Source organism: Choristoneura fumiferana, chromosome 27, assembly GCF_025370935.1.
Source record: "Choristoneura fumiferana chromosome 27, NRCan_CFum_1, whole genome shotgun sequence".
Classification (NCBI taxonomy): Eukaryota; Metazoa; Arthropoda; class Insecta; order Lepidoptera; family Tortricidae; genus Choristoneura; species Choristoneura fumiferana.
This window is the reverse complement of record NC_133498.1, coordinates 7198612-7225013: the sequence shown is the minus strand read 5'-3', so window position 1 is coordinate 7225013 and position 26402 is coordinate 7198612. Positions and strand designations below refer to the sequence as shown.

At 40.3% G+C, this 26402-nt stretch overlaps 1 protein-coding gene across 1 annotated transcript in view; it reads left to right on the top strand.

Moving 5' to 3' along the window:
* The window catches only part of E(Pc) (Enhancer of Polycomb), a gene marked incomplete at its 3' end in the record, with an annotated part of 112174 nt that extends 97753 nt beyond the window's left edge, over positions 1-14421 (top strand). The window contains exons 9-23 of the mRNA XM_074108929.1: positions 272-378; positions 1313-1395; positions 2126-2291; positions 3910-4301; positions 4728-5082; positions 5625-5771; positions 6460-6552; positions 7055-7279; positions 7736-7844; positions 9326-9574; positions 10404-10519; positions 11749-11899; positions 13079-13267; positions 13419-13590; positions 14361-14421. Coding sequence (XP_073965030.1) covers positions 272-378; positions 1313-1395; positions 2126-2291; positions 3910-4301; positions 4728-5082; positions 5625-5771; positions 6460-6552; positions 7055-7279; positions 7736-7844; positions 9326-9574; positions 10404-10519; positions 11749-11899; positions 13079-13267; positions 13419-13590; positions 14361-14421 — 2615 coding nt within the window. The remainder of the gene's footprint in view (positions 1-271; positions 379-1312; positions 1396-2125; positions 2292-3909; positions 4302-4727; positions 5083-5624; positions 5772-6459; positions 6553-7054; positions 7280-7735; positions 7845-9325; positions 9575-10403; positions 10520-11748; positions 11900-13078; positions 13268-13418; positions 13591-14360) is intronic.
* Positions 14422-26402: the final 11981 nt, after the last annotated feature.

Genomic DNA, 26402 nt, shown 5'->3' with positions numbered 1-26402 from the left:
CACTTCGCATACTTCGTTTTTTTAGCACTAGAAAAAGGCTTAACAATCTTGACGAGTATTTCTATTGAAAAACGTTTTTAAACAAACAGTTACTATTACTTATGTCCTTGCTAATTGTTACTATTTGCTGTGACTTATTTTTCAAAAGTGTTTTTCAATAATAAGACAAGATCAAGATCGCTTACCTTCTTTCTAATGCAAAAAAAACCACCGGTGGGACGGTACGAATCCTGTGGGTTGTTAGACGTGGCGCGTGCTGCCGTGTTCGCAGAGCCGGCGCCCAACAGCTCGTCGGAGGAGGACGCGCGCGCGGAGCCCGCGGCGCCCGACGACGGGCCCTTCGCCTTCCGACGCAAGCCCGGCTGCTACTACGAGATGGTGAGACACACATTACTGTGTTTGTATTATTATCCGGTTGAAGATATTCGATCTCTAACGCCAAAAAGTACTCACAGATCAACAGTGGGTCAGCTCAAAATAATACACCATTTTAATTAAGTCTTAATTAAAATGATACATTATTTCGATTTCATTCGCTGTTGATCTAGGACGGGACGGGTAGTTCTACGATCGTTTCAACCGCTATCAATTTCCTGTCGCATAAATTGAAGAAATTAGGTTTTTTCCGCGGCTGCGCCTGCGTGGAATTCGGTTATAGCGCGCTGTTCCCGCGGGAACTGTGCATTTTCCAGGATAAAAAGTAGCCTCTCTGGCCCATAACGTATCTCTTTGCCAAAAATCACGTCCCTTTCGACGTGAAAGACGGACATACATACAAACACACACACTTTCGCATTTATAATATTAGTTAGTATGGATGAGAGAGGGCACACCATGCACATATCGTTTTATAAAATCTTACCATTCTATAGGTAGAGTCATTTACGATGACACGTGCCATGGTTCTTATTAGAATGTCATTAATGTCTAATTTTGTCAAAACCACGCGTTTTCGTGGATGGCACTAGGTATACCCGACTATTTTTTTCAGTATAAGTGACACTGATAGCAGTTGAAACGTTCGTAGAACTATCCATACATAAGATTCACAGGGCCAACTCTATTGTGCATAAAAAAAAGAGTGGTAGTGTCGAGTCGGGGCGCGTTTGTATTTTACAAGCGTTTATTCAATTTACAATGATTGTTTGTAGGTATACTTGTCAAGTTTAAATCTTGCATGTGGAATTTCACCCGTTTCTAGTGATAGAATTTACTTGAAATATGTAGTTTTGGGTAACAAAGCAAGTGCTGTCAGCAAAAAGACTGGCTTGTATTTAGATTTTTTTCACAAAATCTTAATTTATGTTTACAGCCGACGACGACGCTTTGCGGCGACCCTGTGGACCCGGAAAACCCAAATGGACTCTTCGAACACGAAATCGACGTACGGCATAGGTGAGATAACTTATACGACCGATACGACATATTTAATGCCATTCCGGAAGTTTTGTTATCTAAGGTTTACGAGTAGTTTTGTATTTCACTATGACTACGTTCGATTTCCGAACTGAGTAAAAGTTTTTTTATTTTTAATCTATAGGTACCATCAGCCAAATATGTGGTCTACCACCCTAAAGTCGAAAATCGCTTGCATGTCACATAACAATAATGCCAATAGACGTGTCTGTCAACTTGAAAGTTCGACTTTAGCGACATTTGATAGGCACTTGTTTAAAAATTGATAGACCACTTATTTGGCTGATGGTACATGCATTTTTTTTGTCACTGAAATCGATGACATGGTTCCTAGGAACAGCTCTATGTATGTCTTATAGAGGTGTCACCCTGTATAACTCCCAGTTAAGTGCTAACCAAGGGTTAAGCGTGTCAATCAACTTTTTAGTGTAAATTCTTGCCACGGTAACAGGTCTTGACTTACTTATTAAAAGTATGATTTTATGGGGTAGAAATCTACTAAAAGTTAGAAGTTGTGAAAGTTTTAAGGCAATAAAATAAAATAAAAATAAATATCATGGGACAGTTGACACCAATTGACCTAGTCCCAAACTATTACTATTATTCATACAATTATCTTCCCCGGCCGGGGATCGAACCGAGGACCTCGAGCTTCGTAGTCAGGTTCAGTAACCAGTTGGCTTATCCGGTCGTCGTTTGTTGGTTACAGGTACACCCTCACATCGCTGCGCACTCCGTACCGGCGCTGCGTGGGCTTCGCGCGGCTGCGGCGCGCGCGCGGGGGCCGGCTCGCGCTTGACCGCGTCGCGACACCCCTCGACGACCTCTGGCACACGCTGCCGCCGCCGCCCACGCGGGATGACACGCAGGAGGAGGTAAACACACCGTACCAAGGGAGAGGGAGACAGGCCGTCTGTCCAAACTATAACAAGTTTCCCTGCCTGCAGTAATCCGACGGAGACGTCTAGACAGAGCAATCGTGCCCACTCCCAGCCCCAGCTGCATGCTATCGCGTTTTTTTTTTACATTTAAATTATAATAAAATCTATTACGGTGCATACGACATGTACTGTGAGTGCGTGCAAATCTTCATTTCGCATAAATAAGGAACTAAGATTTCATCTATTAATGTAATTATATTTATTTTCTCAAAAATGTCCGTAAAAGTTGACATTATTCTGTACATATCAGAAGGTGAAGTGCATAGTTTATGGTCAGCGAAAAATTAAAAAGTTAAAAAATTGCAGGTGCGCTAGCTCGACAATAATGAATTAGCGCGCCTGCAATCAGTCACATTTTTTTTTAAAGTTAAAAAGGCCATGGAAATGTTGGCACAAGTCGTATACAGCCAAGTCTAATGGCCGGTATCAGATATTTTGTTGGAACTCCGGACTTTTACACCTGCAGTTTATTTTTAATGAAAAAAGGCGGGAAAGCATAAGAAAAATATTGGAATAAAATAAAATTTTATAATATATTTTGAGAAAAAGTTTATTCTATTTCAGAATTATTCACCATTTTTGAGAAAAGCTTTATATTAGTCTCGGCTGGAATAGCAATTGCTGGCTTCGTATTAGTTAAACGGACTCGCAAGCTCGTCCGTTTAATACTCATACTCAGCCAGCAATTGCCTACTTCCAGGCCACGACAATAATCTACTATTATTTTTTAATATAATTAAATTCAATAACAGGAAATTTTAAGTCCGGTGAGTCTAGAAACCGAAAGTATTTGTCGGTTACTAATCTTTGAAAGTATATTTTGAAGAACAATAATGTTTTTTTATTTCAAAAATAGTTTATTTTGATACTTCTTACCCCTAGTAAGTATGCCACCCCTAATTCATTTTGTTTTATATAATTTCGCAATACAAATATGTACCGATTCGTAAAAGACATCAACCTTTCAAATTTTAAAATTGTGACAACCCTTCCTTACTTGCGTAAATACCTCTACAGGCTGCGGTGTCGCTCAACTTCAAAGGCGTCGGCCTACTGTAGGGAAAACTTGTTATACTGTGGGTCTGTCTGTCTGTCTTGTCATACACTAATTGTATGCAATGGCGTGTATTGGGTCGATTCCAGGTTGGGCAGTTGTTAGTTTGCGCTGCAGCAGTGCACCACCAGCACCAGCGCTGCATACCCTGTTGCCTACTCAATGCGCGCCATAGATCGTATGTCAAGGTCCTAAAAACATTGACATGGAAAAACTTTTCTCGCTTTAACAATAAGTAGGTCTAGTTAAAGTACAGTTAAGTTTTGCTGTCATCGTTCATCCTTTATTACTCCTCGTATTTTGTTTTCTAAATTTTTTTACCATACAACGGCAAAACAAACCTACTAATAAAAAATTGCCCTCAAATAAACAGAGCCATATTAAAAGAAATAGTGTAGTAGATTCATTAACATCTAATTTTCACGCTTTTCTCGAAAGCTTCTTCGTAACGAGAGCAGTTATGGTTACTATCATTAATAACATCATTCAACTCCTCAGGTCGACCTGGAAACGAAAGTCCACAGAACGCCCAAAGAGATCTCCCGCGACTACCACTCGAGCGGCAAGTACCCGTGGCGGCACGCCTTCCGGAAACACCTCGCCGCCAACCCGGAGCTCTGGATCAAAACCGACCCCGACGTCGAGGACAAACCAGTCACAGACGTCAAATACTTCGACCTGGACGATATTAAACTGGAACCAATGGACGTACAAGACAGTGTTAAAAGTGATATTAGTGTTAGAACTATAGACAGTGCGGTGAGAGAGAATCTTGAGAGTGTTATGCGGAAGAGGTCGTGGAGTGGGTGCAGCGATGCCGACAGTGACGACAGCCTGCATCCTGTCGAGAGGGAGTTTGAGAAGTTTATCGATGAGGTTAATAAGAAATGGTGAGTTTTTATATAGCCATTAATATAATAGTATGGTTAAAGGCCTCCCCATTTGACTTGTACAATTCCCGCTCTGATGCTATATCAGGCCAGTCCTTTGCGTACTTGTCCAAAACGTCCCGCCATCTCCTTTTCGGATTCAATTGGAGAGTTTAATCTTAGTTTTTTTTACTTGTTGCACGTAAGGTTTTGAAAAATAATATGACTAAAGTTTATTGCTGGAGGCTGCTTGGATCCTTAATTTTTTTAAATGTAACTTTCCCTGCTACTTACGCTATGCTGAAACCAGCGGAAACCATGTAATTTTTCGAGATAAAAGTATGCTATACTTATCCGAGAGTGGGTCGTAGTGCAACCATTTTCAAAATAACACCTTATGAGCCTTATTTTTATAAAATTAATATTTTATCTTACCTTTCTTTTCAGGTTACACTTCCGACCAAAAACACCGCCACCTTCACCGCCCTACCTCGAACAGCCCTCCGACGACCAATTCCCTATAGCCCAAGACACCCCAATCTCCATAGAGCTGCGTTCCGACGTGCCCTCCGGAGCTCTAGACACGTTCACCACGTCAGAGTTCACCCTCGGAGGACTCTACGGTGACCTCCTGCCTGAACAAGACAGCGGGCACAGTCTGGACATTAGTGGGGATGATCTGCTCAATGCTGACCTGTCCCTCACCGAAGCTCAAGTCGAGAGCATCCTATCTGAAACGGATCTGAAGTCCTTAGCGGACGATAAGAAAGGTTTATCGGATGCCTTGGAGCAGTTGGTACAGGTAATAGTCGATTTCATCATTTCGTTCAGCCTTAAAAGTGGCTATGCTCTTGTTGAAGTTTCTTGTCACATTACTCGAAGATACCTTTCAAAAATGTCGTAAGATTCTGCTGGATTTTAAAATATGAATCGAGAGAAAATTACAGTTCAAGTTAATTTTGGCTACATGGCAAAAATGTACATAATGCACACAGATTATTCCATATTTTTTTGTTTTATTTACAAAAAAAACAAATGTCCGATATTTTTTGAAAATCTAACTGACGGACACTCGCCAGTTAACAGCCAAACAAACATCGTTGAGCTAGTTTTATAGCTCTTGTCACTCCGACGCAGAGTGAAGAGAGAGTTCTCGCCGGCAGTGTGTCTCCAGCGATCACTATTAATAATAATATATGACATATAATTATGAAACATTGCGTCTCTTTTACCCACACAGGATCTATATCTTTTGATCGTTTCCTGAGCGAGAAAATAGTCGATAGCCAATCGCTTCCTCGCCGTCGGTGAGACAACCTAACCCTGATGTTTTTTTTTCCGCAGGAGGTGGATGGCAAGGATCCTTTTTTATGCCCCGGCCGGAGTCAGACGCGGCGCGACTCTGGCCGGCCTCGGGACGCGTTCGGCTCCACCGTCGTACGTGTCACGGCTGAAAGCGAACCCATCTATATGGACAAGCTACAAGTCAAGGTGAGGCCACTGAGATATGGACTAATATTCTGGGGCAACAGCACAGGGCGAGCATTAGTATTCAGAGCACAAATAAGATGTTTAAGGGCCGCCTGTGGTTTGCAACTAGCTCAGTTATGCATGCAAACCTTACTAAGTATTGCGCTGAAGATTCTGTCCCTACCTTGTCTTTATACGAGTATATATGAAGCGTCAATATAATAAAATATGTAAACGAAACATCCATCATTATTCTTTGTTAAATAGCCATCACCACGAAGAAAAAATAAGCAAAGGCATATATGGAACGGCAATAAAAGTCTACAACTGACTACAACAAATTATCGAAAATAATTATTCAGCAACTGGTTACACAATTTAAAGTAGCGCTTTATAATAATATTATATTATTTGGCCATGAAAGCATATTGTTCCATTCAAGAACATTTGTTTTTTTTACGTTATTGTAATTGCATGCTGCATGTAAATCTGTAGCTATGTATGTATATGCCATATGGCGAGATCAATTAATTACCTAATGTAACATCCACTGACATGGCGTATAGTTTAAAAAATAAATTAGTTTTAAATTTGAATTTTGAACACTATTTACTCGTTACACGAACACTATTTACTCGTTATACAATCGACGCCATAATGCGATTTAGAATCGTAAATCTCTATGAAATATTCGTCTGTATTCTTTCAGGTCGAGAGAGCAGCCACGCCGCCCAAGAAACTGGAGGCGCCGGCCGAGGCTCCGGCGCCTGCGCCGCCGCCCCCGCCCGCCGACCCGCCGCAGGTAACTACCACCAATCACCATCATCATCATCCTTGAGAATCAAAAGTAGAACGTTTTTTACACATCGTGGTTTCAATTCGTCTATACGATATATGTTAATCATATAGGGTGGTCAGGAACCACCTGAACACATCATTCGTCCCACTGCAGGGTACGGGTACAGGCCTCCTCTCAGAATAAGAGAGCTTGGGCTGCTGTTCCCACGCGGGTCCCTTGCGGATTGGGAACTTCACAGACACGCTTAAATTTCTTCACAAGTTTTCTCACGATGTTTTCTTTCACCGTTAAGCTAAAAACTCAAGAGGTGCGAGCTCGGGCTCGAACCCACGTTTCTCTGCTTGAGAGACGATAGGTCGAACCATTAGCCACCACGGTTTAGATTACATTGCGCTGCGTTACACAGTCGCGCAAACGGCACGACATTACATTGCGCCGGTCGATTGAACACTTGTACGATTTCCTCGATCTTAACTGGGCTTAACAATATCAACTTTGTTTCCAGATTAAGATAGAGAAGAAAAAGAAAGAGGACACGATAGAGGAGATCCAGCTGGGGCACGGCGTGCAGCTGAAGACTGTTCAGACGAAGCACTCGCCGCTCAAGAAGCACATCATCACCTCCGCGCACCGCCGCGCCTCCGCCTCCGCCTCCGCTACCGTCTCCGCCTCCGCCTCCGCGCACGACGCGCCGCAGATACTGACCGTCGCCGTTTCTGACAGCCTCAAGGTACGGAAAAGGCGCGACTCCACAGAGTGCAATATTTAAACTTCGTTTTTTTAGCATTCAAAAAAGGGTAAACAATCTTGAAGAGTCTTTTTATTGAAAAACGTTTTAAAAAAAAAAACAAACTATTACTTATGATACCAAAAGAATGCAATGATCATAATGACCTTGCTATTTGTTACATATTTGGTATGGCTTATTTTTCAAAAGTGTTTTTCAATAAAAAGACACGTCAAGATCGCTTACCTTCTTTCTAATGCTAAAAAACATTAAGTATAGAACGGTCAGCATGGGAATGTCGGAAACTATAAGACACACGAAGATCTGTTCTTCGGAACCATGTCATCGATTTTAGTGACAAAAAAAACTGCATTCATACATAAAAAAAAATAACTTTTACTCAGTACGGGGTAAAATTAAAAGCTTGTCTTGTCTTAGTAAGTCTTGTTTTGTCGGTAGGTCCGTCTCCAGAACCACCTGCTGTCGAGTCAGGCGGGCGGCGTGAGCAGCGGCGCCACCGTCGTCGGGCTCGTGCAGAACGGACCCTTCACCGCCGTCTCGCAGACAGGTCAGTGCTTCAGGAATACACTAAAGAAACACTGGTGACGCTGGTGATAGGAAACTTACTCCCTGTTTCACCACTTATTACTTACTTTTATGTGACAGATATTTGTGATGCCGTCTCTGTTTGTGTTGTCCGAATAAATAGAGACGGCTTGACATTTATCTGTCAAATAAAATTTACCAATGAGTGCTGTCGTGAAACAGACCCTCTTACTCGTTAACTTGCCGCCGAATATTTAGTGTTCGTATTGTGGTGTTCCGGTTTAGAGATAGGATAGCCGGTGAAATTACTAACATAGAAGCATTCCACCAATTCAAATTCAAAACATTGTTTTGTAAGAATACAGTAAAATGATCTTAAACTAAGTTTAGCACACATACAGTATGTATTCAGTCACTAAAAATCTATGTTGTAATTTTCGTCATTTATTATGTAATTTACATTACATTATTTTGAAAATTTTACGAATTTTTATGTATGATTTAAATAATCCTTAACAGGCTTAAAGAGAAAACATTCCTCTATTACGCGCTTTTGTAATATTACGAGTTTAAACATACGTCCCTAATGTATAAACAGCAGTTTGTTAAAAATAATAATAATAATTTCTCAGGGTAGGCTGTGAAACATAGAACATTACTGCATCTTAGTGTACGACTGACCAACTTAAATATAATACCTTTACCATATTCGTGATCTTTTTATTTCTTGGCACTCCTAGATTGCTTTGCATTGACATTGTATTACATTTGTATACGAATAAGGATCTAGTGAACAATATTTTGCCACCGTATTTCGTCGGATAACTTCACATTTATCTTGCTTACTTAATTAACTTCAGTAAGCTAATTGAGGAAGCACGATAAATGGGTCAATCAACTTTCTAGTGTTGTTATTCGGTCCCGTAACCCAGAAGACAACAGTGATACCTACACATACACTTTGTTAGAAAAATGTTTGCAATGTGTATTCTTAGCATGTTTAGTCCTGCTTAAAGGAATTGTCTTAAAAATGTCACAACTCCTAACTTTAGTTCACTTGTACTCCATAAAATGATACTTTTAATAAGTAACGGAGACGCAACCATGGCAACGAGTTAGACTCAAAAGTTGATTGGCCCAAATACGAACTTTTCCGACATCTCGCAAAATTTCACTACATCTGTAACGATAGGTACCAAACACCCTGTATAAAACTAAAAATTAATCTAATTAATCAAAATAGATCAATAAAATTTAAAAAATATAACTATATAATGATGCATGAACAATAAAAGGTACATAGTAAGTAAGTTCCTCGCCATCGATGTGAAAAGTAGAGTCTGAGCATTAAACTCATTTTCCCCTCGACGTGTCTATCTACCCTCGCCGTACCGGCTATATGAATGTCTCGGGTTAAATGGCTCGTTTTATGCTCTTGTTGTACAATTTACTATTTTTTTCTTCTCGTTCTTTTGTATAATAATCGTTGATGTTGCGTGTCAGGTGTGGGCGTGGGCGCGGTCGGTGTCGCGGGGCGGGGGCGGGGCGGGGGCGGGTCCCGGCGCGGCGCGCCGCTGGTGCAGCTGGCGCCGGCGCGGCCGCTGACGCTGTCGCAGCCGGTGGTGGTGGGCGCGCTGCCGCACGCCGCGCACGCCGCGCACGCCGCGCATGCGCACAACAAGCTCAAGGTGCTGCACGCGCACCCGCTCACGCACGAGCAGCGCGCGCACCTGCTGCAGGGACGAGCGCACGGTAACCATGACACCAGACACCGACAAGGACGCGACTGTACTGTACTTGCATTCAACTGAAACAATTACTTTGCTCACCCGCGACTTTACATGATAGCCACGTTTATGCAAGAAACGTGTTTATGTACTAGCATTGTCATCCGAACTCCATTCCCATACCAAGTTACGAGTTAATGCTATTAACTGTTAGAATCACTATCGTTTTCACCACTTGTGTCTGTCACACGACAAGACAAGAGTAGAAAGAGATAAATCCGATCGCGAACGTCAGCACGTTAGACTATACGACCTCAGCATTGATGATTTTTTTTTAACGTGAACTATAGTAGCTACTGTAGTACCCAATGTTGCCTAAATTTTATTTACTTTAATATTATTAAAGTAGATAAAATTAATTAAAATAGAGCCCCGAAATTTTCGTGGCATTTGCATCCGTCATAGTGACTTCTCACTTATCGACTTCCGATATTCAATATCGATATATCGATACACAACATGTTTTACCATTAAAGAGCGTTCTCTTCCAATTTACTTCTGAGCAGTCGAAAATGTAAATTAGACATAAATATGGATTATGCAATGAAAACAATGAATAGTTAACAAATTCTAATTTAATAATTCACAATTTCATATTTAAAGTCTAGTGTATAAAAACCATTATTATTTTTCGATAATATCATTAAGTAGAGTCGATAAGTGAGAAGTCACTAGGACAGATCAAAAATGCCGTGAAAATTCCGGGCTCTTGTGATAAGGTAAGATCAAAAGTGGCTCAATTATGAGTTAATCCAGAAAAAATCTACAAATAATGTTAAATTTTTCTTAAACAGGCATCACTCAACTCCCGGCAGTGGTATCCCTCGCGACGCTAGAAGCAAAGTCCGGTCAGCCGACTGGGATCTTAAAAGCAGGCGGTGGTTCCGTGGCGCAACTGTTTGAGATCAAGGTAAGTTTGTTTTTAGTAAGGGTCTGAGGCTGTGGCTGTTTCGCTTTCTATCCTCATTCTATACCGACCGGGCAGTGGTGTAAGAGATTGTGTTTTTGTGTGTGTAGAATTTGGCCTTAAGTTAGAAAGTTTTTTTTTATTTGCTTAGAATACGTACCATCAGCCAAATAAGTGGTCTATCAATTTTTAAACAAGTTCCTATCAAATGAATATATCGCTGAAGTCGAACTTTCAAGTTGACAGACACGTCTATTGGCATTATTGTTTTATGACATGCAAACGATTAGGTGGTAGACCACATATTTGGCTGATGGTACATACAGATCTTAATTACTACATGATTATAACATTTAAGTTGCTAAGAAAGATTAAAATACTCCTATTTTATTTGAATAGTTTGTCCGTTTGGTATAAAATAATATAACAATGCACCACTGGGCGGTGGATTTTGGGAGTCTGCTGTCAAAATTACAGAACAGCGGATGGATGGAGATCTATCACTAGCACAAAGTAGCGGATGAACTGAAATCCATTTCAGTTTCATTTGAATCGTTTGTCTGTTTGATATAAAATAATATCCTAACGCACCATTTACCGGTGGATTTTGGGAGACGGTCCTCAAAAGTACGAAATCATTATTTGCCGTTGGATTTTGGGAGATTGTTATCAAAAGCATAACCATTTACCGGTGGATTTTGGGTGACTGTTATCAAACGCACGAAATCACAATTTGCGGTTGGATTTTGGTAGACTGTTGTCAAACGCACGCGGGTGGATTTTGGGAGACTGTTGTTGAAATCACAATTTGCGGGTGGATTTTGGTAGACTGTTGTCAAACGCACGAAATCACAATTTGCGGGTGGATTTTGGGAGACTGTTGTCAAACGCACGAAATCACAATTTGCGGGTGGATTTTGGTAGACTGTTGTCAAAAGCACAACGATGATGATGGATGAGCGGATGAACTGAAATCAATTTCAATTTAATTTGAATTGTTTGTCCGTTTGATATAAAATAATATCCTAACGCACATTTTGCCGGTAGATTTTGGGAGACGGTCGTCAAAAGCACGAAATCACCATTATCCGGTGGATGTTGGGAGTCTGTCATCAAACGCGCGAAATCACCATTTGCCGGTGGATTTTGGGAGACGGTTGTCAAAAGTACAAAATAACGGATGGATGGAAATGTATTCCTTATTTTAGTTGAATCGTTTGTTTGTTTGTCAGGGCGGGCAGCTGGGCAAGGGCGCGCATTTGGTGAACGTGGTGCGCGGCGCGGCGCCCGCCAAGCCGCCCGTGGCGCCGCAGCACGCGCGGCTCGACCTCGCCGACGCCAAGAAACGGCAGCTCGTCGCCACCATCGACAGCGCCGCCAAAGGTAACGCCCGCCCCGACGCTAAAAGAGGGGTCTTATTAGTGTGTGTCTATCTGTCTGTGGCACCGTAGCTCTTACACGGGTGGACCGATTTGAATGCGTTTTTTTTTATTTGAAAGCAACTTTTATAGCAATGATTCTTAGACATGTTTTATCACAATCGGTTCAGCCGTTTTTGAGATATTGAACTTTGAAAATTTTATGAATTAAATTAGTAATGACCGCGGTAGTCAAAAATATAGTGTTCAACTTTGAAATGACAAAGTCGGGGATTTTCCAACTTCTTGTTGGTTAGGTTAGGTTATAGCAATGAGGGTTTTTCGACAGGCGACATATCGCTAGATGGCGTTAGTAACGTGAGCTCCGTTTGACGTTTCAGTCTTGCTTGCGATTGGGTAATTTAGCTATTTATCCAATCACAAGCAAAGAAAGCGAACAATGAGGGCTATCGCGTATGAATTCGCCACTAGAGGCGCTAGTGTAGCGTGAGGTCTCCGAAATGTCAAATCTCATAGTTTTTGGGTGAGCTACGCGGGTTTATTTATAATTAGAATAATTTTGTGAATATTTTGCAATATCTGGAATTAATTATGGCAAATATGCGTTCCGGGGCAATTAATGTCTGTGTTTTGAGACAGTTTTGTCTTTCGGAAACCTTTGTCCTCCCTTTTTTCCGAACAAAACGGGGACTATGCAACACTGTGGCATGCTCGATATTTTTATGGTACGGTTTTAAGGTGTATTAAATATGATTTTAATCTAAACTTTGTTTTCACGCCCGTAATAACAGACTTTGAAAGCCATACTTAAAAACCTCACGAAACAGTGCGCCATCTAGTGAGACAAAAAACGATAGCCCTCATTGTTTCCACTATTGCTATTTCATTTCCTCGCAATCTAAGTAAAAAGCAGAATGTAAAACTCGAGCATTAAACCCATTTTCCCCTCGACGTGTCTATCCACTCTCGCCGTATCGGCTCGGGTGGCTATATGAACGTCTTGGATAAAATGGCTCGTTTAATGCTCTTGTTGTACAATCAACTATCTATCGGCTTTTGCCGATTCCGCGTTGATGGATGCGGGGAGACCCTTACTATTGAATCGTCATTTATATCATAACGCAAGCGAGGACTGACATGTGTGTATTCAGTGAGTGATATAATAATGTGCGTGTGTTCCCAGCAGGCGCCGTGGGCGTGGGCGTGGGCGTGGGCGTGGGCGTGGGCGGCGCGGGCGGGCGCGTGTCGCTGGCGCTGGACCGGCGGCAGCTGGTGCGCGCGACGCTGCCGCTGCGGGGCGCGCAGCCGCACCTCGTGCGACACCAGATACAGCTCAAACAGCGACGGCCCAACCACCCCACCATCTCTATAGGTACACACACACACCCCTCGTCGCCCGGTCCGCGGACGCCATTCGAGAACCTTCTGACCCCATCGGCCAGTTGCGCAATTCTTTGGGCTGTGTCGTTAATATTAGTTCACCTTTACAATAAACCTATTTATTTGTATGTTTTGTTCTGCAGCCGCCCCGACGAAGACAGCTTCGATCCCCAGCTCAGTGGTCGCCAACCTCCTCCAGAAGAACGTGTCTCTGGGCGCGCCGCGGCTGTCCCTGCCGCCCACGAGCGGCGTGCAAGCCATCGCGTTCACCGCCGCGCAGCTCAAGGCGCGCCAGGCCAGGCTGCTGCCCCGAGCGTGAGTACTGCCGCTGCCATTATACCCTGCCTGACCCAGAGGCCAACCGTAAGCGGGTCCATATCGGGTCGCATACTTGTTCAAACTTGTTTACTCAGAATTTATTTATAAACAAACATATATACAATAATTAACAAAAATAAATAAAAATTAAACTAAAACTAACTTACTCTAATCTTAAAAATCTATATTTACAAATATCACCCAAGTCGCCGTGTTTCTTATAGGATGACCATTTAAAAATTACAGAAAAAATTAAGGCTTTAGTGGGAAAAACACTAAAACAAACTTGGTACTCTGTTTGTAAACATTACAGTATGACTAGCGAAAAGTATGCGAACTTTGGCGCTCCTCCATAACCACATCAATTTTAACCATTTTTACTAGTCACACGTTTTTCTTCGTCTTTCAATTGAAATTTTTTCCAAAAAACAAATTGAGACATGGATGCACAGAAAAACCGGAAAAAGAGACCAGCGCTGGGAATCGAACCCAGTTCCTCAGCAATCCGTGCTGCGTGTTATAACCCATACACCACCGCTGGACAAGATTAAATAGATTAGATTGGGTTAGATTTTGGATTTGGATTATTTTGTTTTTGTGTCACAATGTCGAAATGAATCATCGACGAAAGTTGTGAAATTTAGACAAAAATAGTTCGGAGAAGAGGCGGAGCACCTATTGCAATATTTTTTCTTTTATTTTACAAATTTGTGTGAATTGAATGTGTATACAGTATATCGTTATTGATTGCCTTTTGTGTGTGGCAGCGAGGTGAGCGAGGTGCGAGCAGGGGCGGCGAGCGCGGGCGCGGGCGCTGCGGCGGCGCGGGCGCGGGGGCGGGCGGGCCGGGCGCGGGCGCGGGCGCGGCGGGCGACGCGGACGACGACACGCATAACGGCGCCGTGCGCCGCCGACCCGCCGACACGCTGCCTATGGAGGTAGGCACCCATAACGTATTTATAAACAATATGATTGAGTGTGTATCCTCTACACTTGGATGACCGGATATCCCAGTGTTTAGAGAACCCGACTACGAGGCTTGGGCAGATATTTGTATGAAAAATACGAATTTTTGTTCTCGAATTCTTGGTAAGTTTAATATTTATTTCAAATGTAACTACGCACATGAATTTAGAAAAACTCAACCCGTTTGTGAAACCTACGATCCTCTGCTGGAGTAGTCATACGTCAAACCATTAGGCCACCACGGCTTTATAATCGATACTCTCAATCCTTTGTGCCAGCTCTTGCGAATGGACTTATCTCTAGAACAACTGAAGTATAAGATGTGAAAGGATAAAGACCGGTCGCGGAGCACGAAGAATTTCGTACAATGACCTTTCACTATGTAAATATTTGCCGCCGCGCTTGCACTGCACACATGAATTTGTACGAATGCGGCGTCAAATATTCACGCGCGAGTGACAGAGACAAGTAGTGAAGGTATTGACATCTATGTACTAGACTGCATAAGAAACATGCATCACCACAAAACGGCGCACAAAATTAGTTCATAGCGCGGTTTTGTGAACAGTTCACTATAGTCTGTTGACATCCGTGACAGGGGTTGTGTCAAAGTAATATTGATGATTGATGCGCCGCGCGTTTTGTACTAGACAGCCAGTCTAGTGCCGTAAGGTACATAGATGTCGATGAGTGAAGGTCATTGCGTGAAATTCTTCGTGTCCGGCGACCGTATTTTAGAAGCATCGACATCTATGTACCTTACGGCACATAGTACGGTACATAGATGTCAATGTTTAGAAGCAATGCGTCGTCTAACAGTATTGTCGTGCGCAGGTCACGTGACAACCGTCCGCTGGCCGCTCGCCGGCGCGGGCGCGCGCGCTCCGCCCCCCGCCCCGCGACGTCACCGCGCGCTCCCCCCTCCGGCCCCCCTCGGCAGGTTCGCCGCGCCCTGCACCCTCGCTGCAATCAACACATCGCCTGATACATCAGCTAAGCTTACGCTGACAGAAACTAATCTTCAAGGCATAACGAGGAGACAGTCACAAGGTACAGAACTCAGCACTGTAGCTAGCTCGAAGGCACAGGCGAAGCGTACTGTAGCAGATACGAATAATCTTCAAGGTATAACGGCCAAGTTTAGCGTCGCGCCAGCTCAACTGAGAGACGTAGCCGCAGTTGCCACGGAACCAAGCGCCAACAGCCCTGACTCGGTCCAGGATGTAACCGGCCAGTTCACCGTCACAGCAGAGAACAATACTCCAAGCCCTAAGACTAGTAATCCTTTACAGGATGAGAAAACTGCGGATGAAGGTCAAATGGATGATGTTGAGCGCAAGGAGACGGCTCTGCCTATACTTGTGTTCTAGCCCCGAGCGTGTGCTGGTGTTTCTCGCGAATCTCAGAGTTAATGTGCATAAAATCAATTTGTTCTCTTTTCGGCTGTAAACAAAATTCTCACCCAAAAGTCCGCAATTTTTGGCGCTAAAATCGATCCCTGAAATAGAGCAACGTGGCTACCTTAAATAAATAGCCAGAACAAAATGCCTGAAATTTGCCAGTAATAGCTTGTACGTCATAGTTTTATAGTATCACGGGAAAGAGTAAACTGTTTTTGTATTCTTTCACGGCGTATGTAGAGGCGTGTATGGTTTTAGTAGAATGAAACACTTTTGTGTTAGTATTTTGTTTACAACCTAGAACGAGTTTAAGTTTTAAATAGAATTTGTGAAAGTAGAGACTAGTATTTTTCTTTTAAAGAGAAACCAGGGATTATGTTACCAAGCGGTTAAGTTGCTAAATAACCTTTTTTTCTTCAAATAGAATACACTATTTTGTTTCTTTTCATTTGTAAATAGTTTTTTTTTACGTGTAAAGAATGGATCAAGTTTATTTTTTTATATTTTATCAATCAATTTATTTATTTAAAATCCACGCGAGAAACACTAATGCTATGTGTAACCAATACGTCATCTCTTGGATTAAATAGTTAACACATCGATTAAGCGACTTAAAGAAGACTAAGGGGCTGTTTCACCATCCATTGATTAGTGTTAACTGACGGTTAAATGTGATGCCGTCTCTATTTGTTTTGTTCGAATAGACGGAGCCGGCATCACATTTAACTGTCAGTTAACACTAATCAATGGATGGTGAAACAGCCCCTAAAGCCTCTGATAATTGGCAATAACAATTAATTGCTGCAAATGTTCAATTATTGAAAACTTAGATATTTAGTGCAAAAAAACTCTCTGAATTTCTTTTTTTTAGTTATCGCCAATAACCCATGTTTAATTGTAAATGGGATGTAATATGCCAAGAAATTACATTTTAAGTGTACCTATTTCAAATTGAAAAATAGATTTGCCTTTGTTATGTAGATGATGTTGGTTCTAACGTCAGTCGAAGTTAAATCACGTACCAGGGTCTAGACCCTTTCGCTTTTTAAATGTTATTTTGACATTCCATGCATTTGCTAAAGAAATCACCGTGAAAATTGATTGAGAAAAAGTTTCTCCTGAGTACGGAATCCAGCACTTCGACTATATTATGTATAAAGAAAGAAAAATAACACAATGTTACATGCTGTATCGTCTAAGGGATAATCTATTTGTTTTTTTTTTATATTTTTTAGAATTTGGCATATTACAGCAGAGGTACTACCGGACTTGACATAAAACATGATAAGGTTATGAAATTACAAGGAATTACTTTAAGCGAATAATCTGTGTATATTTAGATATTTATACGTTAATTGTTTAAATTTAACGCTGTTCCACTGGCGACTGTGCTGCTTTTGATTCAGCTTACACATTCACAGTCGCTCACTGTCATAATTTTGCAATACTAGATTACACGTGCCCGTAACATGCATTTTTTTTTGTGCAAGTAGCTAACAGTTGGTATGTCATTTCATACAAATATAACGTGAGCACGAAATTTACTTGGACGATATGTTTTATACAAAAATATTTGTTGTCATTGGACCTAGACGTTCTAACGAGCCCAAAGATATTTTTTTCTTATTCATATAAAGTTACAAACCGCAGCTAAACTGCTCTTGTTTCTTGCGAACGTTAACGTCAAATTGACAGATAAACAAGATTTTTCAAATCAATTATCCTTTCAGGGATGGACAAAGGTATTGGTATCCATACAACCATGTCTTACATACAACAGCAATGTTTTAATAAGCTGAGTAAGAGCTTAGGAATAGATAGGTTTTCCAATGTTCATTATTTGTATGTTCTAGTTAATATTAGGTCTACCGTACAGGGTTATATTTTAGGCCTAAAACAACAGTGAGCGCGTAGTGGATAAACTGAACATCAAAAGTTGCACGGTAATGCGTCATGTAAAAAGAGCTCTAGAATTCAAATTTAATATTTTAGCTGATGATAGTATTCGGAGTATGCTTACTTGGGTAAGAATGGGCTGGAATAACCATCTGAAGGTTTTCTGACAGACAAAATATCGCTAGATGACGCTGTGGGCGAGAGGTCCCTTTGACGTTACTCCTGCTTGAGATTGATGCCAAAAGTAGCACATGCGATATTTCACCTGTAAGTAAACCCTGTTAGGAGTAATACTGGGAATACAGGGGTGAGGTAACGGAGTGACGGTGTCGTCGCTCATGCGGATATCCACCACTCTACATGTTTAGAGTTCTATTGACATGACGACTACATGCCTCCATTAGAATCATTTATTTTTCCAACTCAACTCGATTATATGCTAAGACGATTAAAAGACAAGGCATCGATAATTCATACTTAGACTAAATTTTAATAAAATCTGTCAATTTTCTAGACATTTAAGACACCCTAACGTGGGCACACTTAATTATGTATGCCCCTGACCTAGGCAACCCGGTGTTCATATTAGTTAGCTGGAAGTGTCTACAGGATTGTCAGATTCTATTGAAATGGAGTTTACATAAGCAGGTGTGGCGAGCGTATCTTCGATCTGTTCATTTCGTGCGCCAGTACAACGGCCATATACAGTCTAGGAAACTGAATCACGCGCCAGAGTGGAACCTTTTCTTAATCAATTTCGCTCATTTCTTTGGCAGATATACGGGATGACATTAATAGCGAAAAAGGTTCCACCCTGTTATGTGTTCAGTTTCCTCAACTGTACTGGGAGTCTTTCTTAAATTGGTATGGTGTAATAACTGTTAGGTGACGAAGGTCCCCAATTCGGGACCCCAAATAACGCCAATATTATCCATGTTGTTTTTTTGACTAATGAGCGAGGCATACGCATTGGCAGCGACCTGAATTTGGCGTAGGCAAAACTTTCGCGAGGCCCTGTACATTAGATGACAGATTTTTTAAATGAGCGGAAAAACGAGAAACTTTCGAGGCGCAAGGCCCCTCAGACCGCGAGGCCGTAGCCTGTGGCCCGCGTCGCCTACGCCTAGCACTCTCTGAGTATACGTTTACGAATTCATGTTTATTTTGTAAAACAACTCATCTTTGAAATTATGTTTGGTCTTGGCAGTGTAATGCGCCATAAGTCTTGGTTTACCATAGTTATTATACGAGAAATATGACAAACTATATACCTAAACATCGTGACTATTTTGAAAAAAGCTTGTACCTAAAATGAGTATATAAATTACTGAAACTTAAAGCACACTTGACTAAAGTTTTATGTATCGAGAGTTTTTTCCAAAGTAGCGATATATAAGTTAGCAGTGATCGAGTTGTAACAATAGTCCATATTTATTTGTATACGTTTCTCGGGTAGTCTATTTATTACGTTAAACCATGAAAACATACAACTACTGCCGCTTGGAACCTTTCAAAAGTTGTATGAATTCAGTTGCATGTAATAAATGATGCCCTACATTATTAAAGGCTGTGACATATTTTATACAGACCGATTAGAGCTTTTGCCAGTCGTTTTTATCTTTAGTTTTAATGTACATAATAATAATAATACATAATCTTTGGCTGTACTTGTCATCACTGACGTCACGTTAAAGATTTAGGCAGTCCGGTAGGAATCGAGTTGTTTCAGTCCCACGTCTATTGGCTACTATACTAGCTTATTTTTTTATCAGCATGGTCCACGGCTCTCCACAATGGCAATAGAATACAATACAATGACTGTAACATACACCACAATAGTAAGCAATACAGTAACAGAATCTAATTTTTCGGCGACTGTCATCAAATCTTCAGTCTAACTTTAGAGGCCATAATGCTTTTATTTTCTATGTATACTCCCACATATTCCATAATTCCCCTGCTGCCTATCTCCCGCAGTTCTTGAGCTTAAGCACCTGTCACTAAAAATAACATACCTACGATATAATTGGTCCAATTATACATTTATTTATTTTGAATACTAGATATTGCCCGCGATATCGTCTCCGTTACTCGTGAACACATTTTTTCCAAATTAAAAAGTAACCTGTGCTAATTAGAAATTAGGAACCTATCTACGAGTTTTATTTTAGTCGGTTCAGAAGTCCCAGTGATTATGCTTACGTAAGTATAAAGTTTACATCTCCATAAGTTAGTAGAATTATTTAGCTTCCAAATTCGACACAGACAGACACCCCTAGCGACTGGCAAAAAGCTCTAGCCATTAGCTCGTCTATATTTTAATAAATAAATTGTATGAAATTGTAAAATAACCGCATTAATGTATTATAGTTTTGTATAACTGCTGGCCGGTCCAGGGTGTTGCTTTGTCAATGTTTCAAGTGGTTATAACGGTGCGAGAACGATCGTAAAGGACACAGGAACTTTTGAGTGTTAAAAGATACAATTATCGCGATCGAGATTGGTTTTCTGATAGCATTGAGAGCCAACGAGTATAATAAGCTGTCACCACAATTAAATAACCACATTCCTCATGTTAACCTTTAGATCGTTCTTGCACTGTCAGTTAATGGAACATGTAATATGTGTATTTATAATTAGTTAAACTTGTTGAAATCGCGACGACTCAGGACACATAGCCGCGGGTCTCTTCACTCTGCTCGTGTTAGAGAGGGATGCAAGCCCGCGATGCGCTACGGCGGATTATATGTATGCTATGCGTACACCACATTAGTGGCGCTTGAATGTACTGTAACAATCGAATCACCTTTCGGATCTAATCCAGGTTTTTTTAACTTATGTAAACTAGATTAATTCCTGAAAAAAGAAATTGAAAAATTCGTGTAAATGTCCGTAAAAGCAGTCGAAGGAAGCAGACTTAGGAAATGTACGGTTGGTGTTGCCGTAGCAAATAGCTTTAGATCATTCCGAGGTAAGCTTAAGGCTACGTACGCACTATGCGGTTAGTTAGGTTTTAGCGACGTCCCTTTTCAAAGTATCGCTTGAGAAAGATTCTTAAATAACAGGCTGGCATGATGGTAGATTATAATAAGAAAAGTCAAGGAGTTATCTACATATTTTTAATGATTGTACCTACTTGGGATACAACAGTAACCATTTTAGTATGACCTGTTTCAAAAAAGGGCTTACTAAAATAATCAGTGCGATTGGTGTAGACCCTTGGGTGTTTCTTATAGTGGTTTGCCACTTTGCATTATAAAAGCTTACAAACAACAGTGGCCCATTTCACGAAGCTACAAGTTACAATTTACAAGCGGTAGTCTCTTTTCAATACAAACTGTTATACAAAGATCACCTACCGCTTGTAAATTGTAACTTGTAGCTTCGTGAAATAGGGCACTGGTATTGTACTTGATTTAGATAGAACTAGCGGGGCGCGGCGGGGAGATGCGAACCATAAGCTAGGCCTGAATACTAAAGAAATGCAGACTAAAATTGCAAATGTGTAATCTAGAACAGTGAGTTGTAGGCGGTGTACGATGCAGTCGCTATTGGATTAGTTGAATTGCACTTGATTTAGAACTAGCGGGGCGCGGCGGGGAGATGCGAACCTTAGGCGACCTAGGGCATAAGCTAGGCCTGAATACTAAAGAAATGCAGACTAAAATTGCAAATGTGTAATCTAGAACAGTGAATTGTAGGCGGTGTACGATACAGTCGCTATTGGATTAGTTGGGGCGAGAAACGTGCATAAAAATGTGACTGCGATAAATTCTTTATACTTATATAAAAAGTTACAAAGCTCTTTCTCTTTTGCACTCAAGTATCATTTTTCTGTTTCTTACGATGACATGATTGGCTGAGAAGAATCATTTTTGTTAAAAACAGATTTGGTTACCGTTAACCAATAAGAAAGTGTGGCCTCAGAGAGTGACATATTTTTAAGCACATTGCTCGTTCCTATGTAGCTAATGGAGTTACTGCTTTGACTCAGTGCTCTAAATTGTCTACTACCTAAAGTAAAACTTATTTCTCAATATTGTTGAGATGGGAATGTTAATCTCTTCTTTCTCTTTGGTCCATGGAGCCGCCAATTTAAAACGCGCCAATGGTGGCTCCTATATTTCCATACACATTGTGTATTGAAAGGATTCGCCAATCGATCTATAATAAGTGCTAAACGATAATAATTTGTAGCTACGGAATTCAATGTCTAAAATTAAGGCATGAACCGGTCTTCGTTTTATTTTAAATGTTGTTGAAAATGACATGAAGTGAGACAAAATAATGACTGAGTATTTTTGTAAACGTTTTCTATTACGTTACTCGACTGTTGTTGCCAGCGGCTACCCTCGCCTCCCTCTTTCACGTTTGCTTTCAATGTGGAACTTCTGCGCGCAACCACGAACTTATTATATAATAAATAATTGGTATATAAATAATTGTAGGGTTTTAGAAATGTGTCCACTAAAATTATTAGATGTGTAGCGACACATTTAGATAATCTTTTTATTCGATATCACAGCTAAATACTCGAGCGATGTTGCAACAAGTTCAACCGTAGTTTCTTTTTCGGGAATTAAATCGAAACTTAATAAAAAGTCCGTTCAAACTCACTTCTTATTAGTAATTTTTGCAGAAAAAAGCAAAAAAAAGTTAAAAATATCGTGATTATGTAATGTAATGTACTAAATTGGGGTTTTAAATTAGCTATGCGAATATATCGAGTCGTGTCTACGCAAAATGTCCTGTTGTTTCAACGTTTAAAAAATTCAGTGAGCGATTTTTCATAACAGCTCGTTGCCCAAACGGCCTGCTAGGAAAATGAGCTCGCGACCAAAAAAAAATGTAACGGTTTTAACTATGTCTATACATATTTAATTAGTAAGTATCATATACTGTACAAAAAGGCTGCAAATTTGGGAAAAAAATGTAAAAAAAAATTGGCCTCATTTTTTTTGGGGCCGTTAACATACGCTTAGTAAAATGGATAGGAGAAGTACCTCATAAGTTTCTGATTTCTAGTTTGGGGCGGGCGCGGCGGCCGCCCGCGGGCGCGGGGTGATTATGTTCTTGTAAATATTAATTTTAACTTTTAGTTGTGTAAAGAAGGAGCGCCGCTGGCGGCCGCGGCAGCGCCTCCCCCCGTTAATATTAAATAAAAGAACGCTGTAAATTGTTTGTAAAAATAGTCATGTTCAGAATTTCAGTGTAGTTTTGTTGATTATTTTTTTTCAACCGGAAATTGCTGAATAAAGCGACGATTCTGTTTCATGTGTATGTTTTATTTGCGTGATTCCCTCAGATTAACTGGTGGTTTTTATATCAAAAGGCCATTAGATAAAGTAAATAGATTAAAATGAGATGTATTTTTTTTTGTGATTTTGGTCATTGGGCCAATTCTATAAATCAATGCGGCAAAATCTTAATTTGAAGAGCGTAGATTCCTTGACAGCGTGGCTGGTCAACCACACTAGAGCCCAAAATACGCTAACGCTGCGTTGTTCGAACTCTGCGAGATACTTAATGCATTGGCCAATTTTTCAAAATTTCGTCCAGTGCCTCTTACAATCGCCATCAGATATATCGTAACGGCCAAGGTGTCCAAATATTTCTGAACAAGACTAAATTTCAATAAATCCTCCACTGCAAATATCATTTATATCATAACTACTGGCAGTAGTCTTCTGCAATGCCATAAATATCAGCACTCTGTTTTTCAATCATTTCTTTGCATACGTCCAGCCAAAAATATCTGATCACACAAAATGTCAAAAGTATCGAAGCAATAAGGGCGTTCTCTAAGATCTGCACGAATTAAACTATGTATGACAATGACACAATGTATATTTTCCTGCAGCAGATCTTTGTGAAATCCCTTATTGCTTATACTCCGTTTAAAGTTTCAATTAACGGTCAAATTGTAACACACGTTTCTCGGTATTTCGAACACAAATGGACTAAAAATACCTAAAAATAACATATATTAGCGATATTTGTTATGTTTTTACTATAGAAGTTAACATAATTTTAAATAGTTGCGTTGTTTCATTTAAAAACGTATGCAAATGTTAAAATAAATGAAGTATAGATACCTACGTTGGACAATTTGTGTGATCAGATATTTTTGGCTGGACGTAGGCAAAGAAATTATTGAAAAACATCGTGCTTAGATATTTACGGAATTGCAATAACTGTGAAATAAATGGTATTTACAGTGTGCAGAATTTATAGACATTTGGTCTTGCTCAGAAATATTTGGGCACGTTGGCCGCTACGATTTAACCGATGGCGACTGTACATGTAGGTTTGAAAGACCACTGACTTAGTTAATTTCACACATATTATTATTACCAAGCGTTCAAAGTAAACGTAATACTAACTCACAGTAGCGTTGAAGACAAGTCAAATTGAAATATAAGGAAAGCTTGTATGCAAGGCACTGGGTAAAAATCAATAGAACGCTTACGCATTCAGAGCAGACAATGCTTTTTAAAAATCTCTTGCTCAGCCTATTGGAATTGTAAGAAAATTAGCAAATTGCATTACATTGCGGGGCTCGATATCAACTATTTCAAACTCGTAAACTTCAGGCTCTGTTTCCACCTGTATACGAGGAATGTTTTTCATGAAGTCAAAGATTTATTTGTTCAAAAAGTAGGTTACATGGTTAACAGGTGTTATGTAAACATTTTACAACCAATAGAAACGGTTCATTTCAATTACCTCGCCTCCCTCCGCTCAGCTGTTTCCACTAGAGATATGCTGTGCGAGCAAAGGGAAATGAAGCGTTGTATTGGTTCATGAAAAACATTCCTCGCATATCTTTACGGTCTCGAAATGTATTGCAACTTGCACTATTTATAACGGGCTTTAGGTACAAATAATAAGAATAACTTGCAACAATCGTTTATTGAGTGAAATTAACAATTAACAGGTAAGTGGTAATACTGCCTTTTATCAAACAGACAGTGTGGATGTGTTTTAAAACAAGGTGATATTTTGTTTCAAAGTAATATACATTTTAAAATAATGATCAACATTAATCTTTGGAATGTCTTTGTCAATTTATTTGTATATTGATATTAATTCACCATCGGTTGATGGGTTCGGATGATTTTACACACAATTTTAGAATTCACATATCACATTCCGTATTAAAAACATTCTTACTTCTACACATTTTATTCATGCTAACTTAAAGCTATGTCACTAAGTCACAAGGCATTTTTGTGATCATACTTATAGTATTTACAATTACTGATATCAAGTTATTTAGTAGTTGTATCAAAACTTCTTTTTTTTTCAAAATTTGTTCCACATTAGGAATAATTGAATAAAACTGTTGTCCACACTTTACAACCTTTTTATTCAGGCATATTATTTAGTCAGGTACCTGAAGAAGTTAAAAGGCTTGTTCGTATGTGGGTTTTCTGGCAAACAAAATACTAGCTAGTTGAAGAGTTGTCCGTTTGACGCTAAGTAAATTTTCGGCTGCCCAATATCAGTTACGATGGCAAAGTTACGGTTGCTTGTTGATTCTGCAGAACGCTAACAGTTTTACAGCAGCAAGAGAATCATTTATGAAAAGAAAAAAAAAAACTCTTCGGCTAAAAGCTGTTGCGGGAGGCTCATTTTTATTAAACCAATTGCAAACATGACACAAATGTCAATCGGGACTACGCAACACGCTCGATAAACTTAAATTGACTTTGTTTTCACGCCCGTAATAACAGACTTTGAAAGCCACACTTAAAAACCTCACGCAACAGTGGCGCCATCTAGAAAGACAAAAAACGATAGCCCCCCATTGCAAACGTGACACAAATGTCAATCGGACTTCACGATACTAACGCCATCTACGAATCACAACATTGTGTCCAGAAATAAAAGCGAGAAACTTCGTTCTACTTTCGGTCTCAGTCGTTGCAACACGGCCGAAACGTGGAGGATGTGGACATATCATGCCGCATATTGAATTGGTGATGCATTTATCCGCTGAAGGGATCAAATACTTTTTGGGTGTAAATTGTCTTTAATAAAAAAGTAGGTATACGGTTTCTGGTTTATTTTATACTAGCTGTAACCCGCGGCTTTGCTCGCATTAGAAATATCTTCACGAGAAACATTGATAATCTTTGGCTTAAAAATAGGTTACGGGGACATTTTCAAAGCACAACTTTCGCTCGCACAACGCCCTCTATTATTATTTAAAGTTATACACGGGTACGCCTGAGATATTAAATCCTATGTCAGGGGTGGCCAACTTGAATACACCGAAGATCTACTGTTTACTGACAAAATCCTGTGCGATCTACCAATTACATGCTTCTTGAAATTTTAAATGAAACAGCATAGTTCAGTATTTATATTTTTTGCCTTGCCACGGTCGAATGGACTAATGTCGCGATCGACCGGTTGGCCACCCCTGTCCTATGTTTAATACAGATCTTTGTGTATCTGTATCATCGAACCAATTAATTCCTGACGCAGGTAGAACGTTTCCACTGTAAATGTCATAACAATTTTCCTTGTCCAGCCATGCGA